This window comes from Tiliqua scincoides, chromosome 2 (genome assembly GCF_035046505.1).
Source record: "Tiliqua scincoides isolate rTilSci1 chromosome 2, rTilSci1.hap2, whole genome shotgun sequence".
Taxonomy (NCBI): domain Eukaryota; kingdom Metazoa; phylum Chordata; class Lepidosauria; order Squamata; family Scincidae; genus Tiliqua; species Tiliqua scincoides.
This window is the reverse complement of record NC_089822.1, coordinates 92,901,577-92,911,917: the sequence shown is the minus strand read 5'-3', so window position 1 is coordinate 92,911,917 and position 10,341 is coordinate 92,901,577. Positions and strand designations below refer to the sequence as shown.

General features: G+C 44.4%; 1 protein-coding gene across 2 annotated transcripts in view; it reads right to left on the bottom strand.

The window, feature by feature from the left end:
* Positions 1-3,235: 3,235 nt before the first annotated feature.
* LOC136639408 (PH and SEC7 domain-containing protein 3-like) overlaps positions 3,236-10,341 on the bottom strand; it is a 163,893-nt gene continuing 156,787 nt past the window's right edge. The window contains exon 16 of one of the 2 annotated variants that reach the window (XM_066613572.1): positions 3,236-8,593. In XM_066613572.1, the coding sequence (XP_066469669.1) occupies positions 8,378-8,593 (216 nt within the window). In that variant the 3' untranslated portion in view covers positions 3,236-8,377. The remainder of the gene's footprint in view (positions 8,594-10,341) is intronic. The other variant, XM_066613573.1, reaches the window with a different exon arrangement.

Below are 10,341 nucleotides of genomic sequence, written 5' to 3'. Positions count from 1 at the left end.
AATGAACAGTTGCTGTGGAAGGTCTGTATTTGGGGAAGGAGTGGGATACGGATCAAGTCTGAGCAAGGCTAGGTAACCTACGTGCTTAGAGTTTTGGTGTCCTATTCCAATTCCATCCACAGAAAAGGATGACCAAGGTTGGTTTTTCCTTAGATTTTAGATGAGGGTACAGTGGGCCAGTGAATTTTTGGAAAATAATTTGAAGATACTATTTTCATAAGGAATTTCTACCAGTTTCTTTTTTCTGCAGAAATAACTGCTTTGTCTTCCCAGGAAGATTATTGTATAAGCTTGTACCACCAAGGGGGAAACCATTTCACCGGCAACCCTGTATAATATTGGACTTCAGGCCTTACATTAGTGTACCAACCACTGCTAAAACTGAGGAGAAGAGAATCCCATCTACTAAAGGCTCATATCTGTGCTTCCGTAGGGTAGTGGCATACTAGGGTTTGCATCATCCAGTGCAGGAGGCCAGTGTGTCACCCCCATGATAGGCCTCCTCCCATGCAGTGGGCAGGGCAAAGCCCTAAGTGGTGGGTGTGGTGATGCACCACTGCCCTGCCCCAATGGCTTTTTTGGCTATATCTTTTGACAGAATAGAGATATTTCAATGTGGTTTGTTTCATTGCATTCTGCATGAAATTATGCATCAAATGATATATAACATAATGGTATTATTTGAAAGTGCCAAGTTCTTAAAATTTTGAACGGTAATGGGGTCACCCCCCATGCACATCACTCAGTGTAGCCCGAATCCCCCTAGCAAAGCACTGCTGCAGGGCACCAGCGACATGTGGCCAGCCCACACAGTCCCAGGTGTAGTACTCACCATCTTTACTAGATGGTTCCATCAAAACCCTTTATTAGATGTTTCCTTCTACTATGCCATCTGCAGGTTTCTCCCTAAAACACACTTTTGGTTGTACCATTGTCAAAGTCTAGCCTATTGCCCTTGTGTTGAGAGGAGTTCAAAAAGTCATTGGAGAGGGGCAAGACCTTTCCACATGTGATATCCCTCAATATGAGGGATAGTGAGAGATATGCCCTCCTCTTCAACTCTGCAGCATAATTACTCTTCTCCACCCCCAGCAGAATCAAAGTTGAGGAGAAAGGCTTAGGAGGGAGGGGAGATAATCTCCTTGTTATGCCCTAGCTTTTGAAGTATTCTTCTCTGCAGCAAGACTTCCAGAACCATTGGTTGATCAACAGTGTATTGTCTTTCCAGAATCATTAACATTCTGCAAAAAGACTTCATGGTCTAGAGCAAACTGGGTCCAGCCCAGCCCAACCTGGCCCATGTAATTTCAACTGAGAAACTAAGGGTCCAATCCTATCCAACTTTCCAGCATTGATGTAGCTTTGCCAAAAGGGTTTCTACTGCAACCTGCCATGGGAGAGGCAATCATGAAAGCCTCCTCAAGGAAAGGGAACATTTGTTCCCTTTCCTCAGGGCTGCATCAATGTTAGGAAGTTGGATAGGACTGGGTCCTAAGGGTATTTTTACTGAAACAAAATCTGAACACACAACCAGTGGCAGGATTTTTGATCCCATTAATATGCTTTTAACTTAAATACTATTGTGCATACCTGATGGAATTTACATGTACTACCCCTGCTAGCACATTACTTAGCAGAGCAGTTCAAAACTCTCAGGAAAAGCAAAATCAGCTTAAAGTTGAATAATTGAATTTAGAGGAAAATGTCACATCCAGGTAATGGAATGAGTAACCATGGAAGAATGACAGGAAAATCACCTTGTGGTGACATTTCCCTATTAAGGATGATCAATCTCCATTCCCTGAATCACGGCAAACATCCATCAGCCACACAACAACTTCAAGAAAAACAGGTCATAAGTCTCTTTACTGGAGCAACCTTCAATACAGAGGGGCTATGTAAAGTTTTGAATCCCACAGAACTCTCCACATCAGGGAGAATGGAAAGCTAAATACAGTTGTATGCTTAGGAAAAATAGTTGCAATCATTTTAATAACTTCAGACAGAGAGACAGAGGAGTTGTAGAACAATGTTAAACAGGTCATAATGACTAGAAGGGGGTCTGGAAATGGGCTCGCTGGGTCCGAAAACAAATATCACTATTTGTATTGCAACTGCTTTTTATCTGAAACCAACGAAATGCCTCAGGTTTTTTGGGGAGGTTGAATTATTCTCACCCACATCTCTGTATCCTCAATAAATAATCAATTCCAACATTTGCCAAGTCACAAAGTTGTTGCTGAAAGGAAGAAATATACTGGCGGCTTCCCACAGAGGAAATTCAGATCATTTTACCTACACTAATTGGGAAGAGCCGAACGCTCCTATAGTAGGGACTACTGGATTATTTTTGTGGATGTCTGCCAATCACCAGCTCAGACCCTTGGTCTACCTAGCTCAGATATTGGCCACTCTGGTTGATAAAGACTCTCTAAGGTCTCTTTAGAGATCTTTCAATGTCCTGCTTCTGGATTTTCAAACTGGGACTATTTGCATGAAAGACATTTGTTCTAGTACTGAGCTGCAGGCAATCATGTGTCAGTCTTGGCCTAACCCTATATGTAGAAGACAGCCTGTAAAGACCCTTACAGCTTCCTTAGGAAATCCTACACAGGAATGCACCTAAGATTAAGCTGCTGAAATCCAGTTATTTCTTGATGCCAATGGCATCCATGCCTCCAACCAAACCTCAGTGGCATTCTTTGGTATTGAGGAAAGTGTTGGCCCAACAGAAAATATGAGAAATTGCCTCCAATAATCCTAACATATAGGCTCTAACAGCCCAATCTTATTGACTGTTTATACCTGCAAAACGTGTGTTCTGATGGCATAAATAGCCGAATAAACAGCTATTAGAATAAACAGCTGAAGCAAATGCAACAGCGCCAGCGAGTGTAGCCTAGCTGTTGCTGCAAGTAGCGAGTGGCTGGATCTACATGAAGATGGATCCTAGACACCCACCGGAGCAGGTAAGCCATTGCGGGGGTCAGGAGGGAGGGTAGGGAGATGTTATGGGGAGGGGAATGGGTGGATTGTTCCAGGGAAAGGGGTGCTTTTGGCAGCCCCACCTGCCGAATCTTAACCATTCCTGGGCTGAAGCTACCTTTCTTGGTCAATGCAGACTTGCAACAGTTATAGAGCTGGCACAGGTTTGAGTTGACCCACAATGGCTACTGGGGCTTACCCTGGGCAAGGGTTCCCTTAGTCAGGGTAAGCCCCAGTAGCTGTTGCAGGTCAACTCAAACCTGTGCCAGCTCTATAGCTGGTGCAAGTATGCATTGACCCAGAAAGGTGGATTCAGCCCAGGAAGGGTTAGGTTTCGGCAGGCGGGGCTGCCAAAAGCACCCTGTCTGGAGGGAACAAATGTTCCCTTACCCCAACAAGGCCTCCAGAAGCCAAAACTCCCCACAGGATACAGCAGAGGCCACACTGGCACTGCTGCATTGCCACATGGGGAGTGAGTTAAGACTAGGCTGTAAGTAAATTAATATAACTGTTTTTCAGTTGCCAGTGTCCCCGGCCCTTTCCTGTCTATACTAACATCCACAAAGGTGCCAGCTGTTGTATATAGCTACTTACAGATGCTTTAAGGATGGGAAAACTCAAACGGATGCACCTTTAGTAACAACCTTCTCTGCCGCATTCTGCCACAAGAGCCATACACCTGGCTTCTTGGATAATGGCTGAGCTGCTGACAGACTTTTGCCAAAAACCCAAAAGGTTTTCTTTAAAATGAAATTTTTAAAAATGTCCAGAATGCAAAAATAGAAAATTCCCAAAGTCTCAGCTTAGCAGAAGTTAATTTATGGACAAATTCCATGGGGGAAAACAGATACACTGAGTTAGAAAAAAGTGTGTGGGGGGGAACAGTGGGGATTAAGGTGCATACCAATGGCATTTAGAAAAGCCTTCTAGCCATTTCAGAATTTAAAAGAGAGCAGTCATGTGCTAAGGAGTGAGCAAAAACCCATCTGCTGAAGCTCTCATCTCTCATCTGGGAGAGCTATGCAAACCCACAGAAGGAACTGGCCTCCAAAATCTTATGAGACTGCATTTTCACAGTTGCCCTTAGTCATTTTGTGTTGGAAAAAGGAAAATCACACCTGTTCTAATAGCTGCCCTGAAGGGTTGGCCTGGAGAAATGCATAGAGGCTGTAGCTAAGCAGCTCTTTTCACAAGTCTGTTTTGGGCATCACAGCAACCTGGTCAGTTCCTGCCTAGTGAGATAAGCCCTGTGAGATAAGCCCATTTCCCTTTGATAAAACCCTCTGCTGCCCTGAGGTGTATGCAAAAGCTCAATTTAAAAGGTGGGTGTTTGTGACTCATTTTGCAAGACAACAACTATAGGGGGGGGGGTTGGTTAAAAGAAAACAGAGGAGACTGTGTGGCAGGCAGAAATGCACTTCAGAAAGCAGATGCTGCTTCCAACCAGATAAATCCCTTCAGCACCAAGTGGTTTAAGCTGGAGCCATCTTTGTGGCCTTGACACTTGCAGGGGGCACAATTCACAGTGGGGTCCCCAAATGTATCCTGTAATCTTCTCCCATATAAGTGGTTGCCACTTACTTTTATGGGCAAAAGGCTACTACCTCTGGGGGCAAAGTTGCAGTGAAGGCCAAAGCTGCTTGGTCCTCATTCATAGGCATCCAGCATGGCAGGCAAACAGCATCCTACAGGGGTCCTTGAAAATTCACAAGCACTTCTTCAACACACACACTTCACTCATCAGAATGATGGGCCCTTTCCTAGTAATAAATAATTAGTACCACTCAATTCTAATTAAAATAAATAGATGAAGGACACACACACACACACACACACACACACACACACACACACAGCATCCCTATTATCTGCAACTAGGGCTCACTCTAAGGCTTCCCAGTCAAACACATTCATTACAGTAAACACAAAGCCCATTTCAGTTTTTAATTGTGCAACTTAAATAGCCATCTCGGGGCTGTTTGCATATTTTGAAGTTCAGGAATATAATCAGCAGCAGGCTTCCTGCTGTGACTCAACCACTTTGGGGAACTGCACTGGAATTCTGCACACAATACGCCAGAGTTTGAATACTGAGGTCTTTCCTGAGCATCACAGGAGGAGAGAAAAACATGACTCAGGGATTCCAAAATATCCTTCCCTATGTTTCATCCATGGTCAAAACAGAACTGGGAGCACTGTGCTGGGCAACTGTCCCTGGGCATACAAGCTCTGCTCAAATGGTTGGTCCCTTCCCTCTGCACTACCCATATCATCCGTGGCCTGGCTCCTGTACTGCCACTGTGCCCCCCCCCCCGCAATTATAAAGCACAGGTGGCCACCTGCAAGTCTTTTGCCCACTCAGATTCATGCAATTATTTGATCTGCCCCTCCTTGTTCCTTTTCTGCTCCCTACAGTTTACCCAAATTTTAAATCACTCTGTGATAAAACATCTTGCCTACAGTTTCCTTCAGTTCTCATCAGCCACCTCCTTCATGAGCTCCAGACAGACTGCAGCCTGGCTAAGGGAGGTGCTCCCCCCTTCCCAAATATGGATACCATTCTCAAATGTGAAGCTGGACGATCAAGGAAAATGCAAAGGAAGACAAGGTTCTTGTGTCTTTGTCAGTCTCACAGAAGGGGGAACTTGGGCAGGTACAGCTTTCCTGTATGCTTCATGACAAGCTGCCCCGATTGAAATTCTCTCTCCTCCAAACCTGTTGAAAGATGCAAGAGCCCTGTCCTCCACTGCCTCCAGGCACCCTGAGGCTTACAAGTCAATAAAAACTAGTATGTTGCATGACACTCAACCCACGAGAGCACTATACTCAAACTGGTCCTTGGGTAATACACTTCACTGTCACCTCTCCTCCAAAGTATTGATAATGTGGGCGAGCCAGATCCCGAGCCACATCTGAACAGCTGCTACCTTTTACCATCATGCGGTTACGGCTTAACTTGGGCAAGGACTATTCGGTGGACTGCTGTTTTCAATGACACCTGACAACTAATTCCTGTTGCTCTCTTTGGGATGAACACCATGTCAGAACCTTACATCACAGCCCCTCCCAAGAAAACTGTTATTCTGGAGTTTGCAAACAGCACTCAGCAAAACAGCCCTAGAGGAGACCAGCCAAGCAACACAGAAGGCTCCTGAATAATTCAACTTCTTCCATCTTCAGCTATGGAACATGCCAAAGAGAGTCTTGATACACTCATATTGCTTTGCATACTTCTGTTAAGAATAGTAACTTCCCCCTTCCATTGGGTACGTCTAGCATTTCTCCCCGTCCCTCAATCATAAAAATATAGTGTTCTTTTCCAGTGTTTTTATGGCACCGTCACTTTTCCCCATACTTCAAAGACAGCACTGACGGCAAGGTCACCCTCTTCAGACAATGGTAATCAGCCCTGTCACTTTACTGCTTCTCTCTCCTCTCATTATAAGTGGACAGCTTGCTGGCTTTTCTGAACCACTTGTAAAAAATGAGCTGCTGTGGAACAATGACACAACCAGAGCCTCTGAAGTACCACTTCTTCCTTGTTCATCCATTCTCACAGCAATCATCAACTTGTTTCCCCTAAAGGCTGGTTTGCTCTTTGTGATGCTCAGGTGAGGCAGGCCTCCCTAGAAATGTGCAGACAGCAAGGGGTTCCAGTCTCAAAGCAGTCCTTATGCACTTTCAATATTAAATTGAACAGTTGGCCGCTCCGGTAGCTAAAGCCAGGCATAAAGGCTTTTCAAACCATTGAGGTGTGGCAACAGAGCTCCAAGCTGTGCACACAGGAAGTATTAGCTAATTGCAGCTTTCAGTTTCGTACCAGAAGTTCATTGTTTCTTATCTCTATGGTAGCCAGGAAATGTGGAAGCTTGGAAACTTCTTCCTTCACCCCTCTCTAGTCTGTCCTGATTGGACTAGTGAGCAGAGAAAGACACAGATCCTGGCCCCATCTCAATGGCACACGGGAACAATGTGTTTCCTTATCTTTGAGCTGCCACTTCCAGGGACCAGCAAAGCAACCTTCTATAACTTGCAAGTGCTTTGATTTTTCCAGGGTTCCTTCTCCATGGACCTTAATTATACCTCAAAACCACACTTTTCTAGTTCTTTCCTTTGTTTGCTTGTTCCTGGGCTAAGGTGAGGCAAGTGTAAGAATCGCAAGATGAAATTGCTAAGTAATCCTTGAGGAAGCTTCAACTTTAACGCTGCCCTGCGCTGGGAAAATGAGGCCAATGAAGGACCACTGGCTGAGCTGTTGTCCCCTGTCCTAGTTCCCTTTGTAGACGGCTGGAAATAGAGAGCCAGGAGAGAGGATAGTGAATTTAAGATGGGTGATTTTATAGCTGGGGGAATTTGCTGGCTGGCATGGGGTGGTTGGAATGGAGCCAGATTTGGTTCTAGGAAGAAAGAATTCACAATTCTAAATGCTAGGTGACTTTAAGGAACGGAACTGGGTAATACCCTGTACCTTCAGTTTCTCCAGCACTAAAAAGAAAATATTATAAAGTGCCTGAATATACTGAAACTTTTTGCGAGGCATCATGATGCCCACTGATGCCCATGGAAAAGACATACACATTACAGCCAATAGGATTACGATGTGAGTACCATGGGGGAGGGGGTTGCATGATTTGCTGATCAAACAGAGAGTTCAATGGCCAAGACCTACATTCAATGAAATGGAAAATTAAGACCAGTTTTGGCTGGAATCAGTTCCAGTTGCCCAAGGAACAGGATATTGGCCTTCCTCTGTTTCAGCATCCAGAATGCAAACTGATACTTTGTTCTTCCCTTTCTTGTCCCTTACAGAGCATGGGCTCAGAGATCATAATGGTTGTTCATTCTTGCTACTGACGTGGCTCTGGTTACATGCAGTTACGTGGCCCTGGGAGCCCGAAGAAGTCTTTATTTCCCAGTGCCTGCATTTTTAACTTGTTCCTCTTGCAGTAAGTCAACGCCTTCTTGACAAATGCAAGAATCCATTTACAAAGCTAAACACTTGGGACGCTTCTGTTTATCCAGTTACTTTCTCTGCTCCTGAAAAAAGCAGCAGATGACTTGAGAGATGAAAATTACAAGTCAATGAAAGAAGATAAAAGATGGGAGAGAGATAAAGATATCATGACATTTCTCCCTTCCCATTCCTTATTCCCTCCCCTTTTTCTTGTTAAAAAGGGATGGGATCAATTGCTCTATGATAAATTAACAAAGCAAATGCAAGTCAGAAGCCGAAACATCTCCAACAACCTGTACAGAAACAACAAAATGTACAATTGAAAATGTTACTAACACCCCATTCAGGCAGATGTGTCAAATTTTTGTTTTCTTTTTGCAAAGGACAGGTTATCAAAGAGAGAGTGAAATTTTGTTCCTCCAGCCTGCCTCGGTTGCCCTAAGTAACCTTCTGCTTAATGCTCGGTGTTTCAGGTCTATAGTCCTTCCTCTCAGAGACATTACGCTTCACCTTGGCACTAACAGGAGACTCCTGATTTAATGAGGGGCTGGAGTGACACTTCTTCAGTCCTGAGCCATCGTTGTCACTGGTGCTCAGCAACTCTTTTCCTTCTCCCTCTTTGAGAAGGGACACATACATTTCATAGCGGGTTTTCTGAAAAAGAAACACAGAAAAAGGCTCAGCCTGGAGTACAAATTCTGTGAATGGACACAGAGAGTAAAATGAGGGGATCTCATGTCACAATAGACCTTTTTGCATATTTTGGGAAAGTTTATGAACCTAGTACTGGATGGGGATGTCAGAGTTAACATTGATGGGTGGAGCCAATGGCCACCTAGAGAAGTCTGAGAAACAAGAAGCTGCTCTGAGGAATTACTGGATGGCTACTACCATTAGAGTTGATGGCTCTGGGGGCCATAGTTGTAGTTTAGGTGAAAAATTTATATATATAAAAATAAACAGTAACAAATAATAACAACAACTATATACCACCTTTCTGGTCACTGGATTACTCCTTTGGCTTTATTCAAGGAGGTTTACACAAGCAGGCTCTCTCTAAACCCCAAGGAGGTTTTTACAATCACAATTAAGGAATATTTTTCAAGAACGATCTACAGTCCAGGTAGATTCCTCATGGTCTGGTGAAATGTTCTGGCCACACACCACCTCCCACGCTGACAGACAGCTCCTTTCCATCTCACAGAAAGAGCGAGAGCCGGCTTCTTTTGGCTATCACCCAAAAGGTCTCAGCTTAGCTTGTCAGCTCTCCAAGTCTCACCGCTCATGGGGGCTCCTGGTGGTCTTGAACTGTCGACCTTCAGATGTCAAATCTTTGGGCTTAACTGTGACTCTACCTCTAGACCAGACCTCTGGCCCCATATATTCAGATGGAGGGATGTGCTTCCTGTAGAAGTTTGAGATATCTCTACCCTATTATAAAGCTTATCTAGGAGAGCACACTGACTTCAGTACTTTTCTGACCCACAAGCCAGAATTAGCACTAAACTGTCTCCTGAGGTGACACTGAAAGCAAATGTGTATTGAATATTTGCTTGAATATTCAAATATTGAATACTGAAATATGTGATTGAATATTTCTCCTCAGGAATTCAGAGAGAAGTCAAGTGTCTGAATAAGAAGAGTGAAATTTCCTGGCAGTGGTGGGAGATAAGGGGTGTTTCCACACATCTCTAAATTACTTCTGCATTTAAATGTAAATCAGTGGCTCTCAAACTATTGGAAAGTCCTGCCCCCTGACAGGAAGCCCTGGAAAGGGGCACAAAGTTGCAGGGATGGGCAGAGTCTTGAGGGAGAATTTCTCCATGGAATTAGGTGGGTGGGTTCAGTGTCCTCTAGCAGAGGATCCACACTGGATCTCTGGGGCAAACCTCATTGGTTGACACTGCCACACTTGTCCCATCATTCCAGCCTGACTTCGAAAGAGCTGCTGCTTTGTTCTAATATCTTTTCACATTGTGCAGTGTGAAGGAGTTGAAGTGGGAAGGGAGGCCTGCATGAGCAGATATTCTACCCAGAAGGTATAGAGTTAGGTTTAGAGCTAAGCTCAGAAGGCTTGAGCAATATGGCCTAAAGCAGAACCAGAGGTTCTAAAGCAGAACCAGAGAACCAGAGGTTGTGCTGGAGCAAAATGTGATCTAAGGGTTACTGAGCTATGCGCCTTTTCCTAAGTCTTTGTTTTAAAGTGCAAACTTCTGCTCCCTCTTGGTCAGGAAGACTATGGTATTTAAACACATAGAATCAGGTCCATTGTACTGAGCTGCAGGAGACCCATGTATTTTTTTTTTGGAAGCACTGAACTGTTGCATTTGTTCACCTTCTTGAATGGCACATAGCCCTCTGTTATGGGGCAGTGCAGCCTCACACAATACCTCTGTGATTAA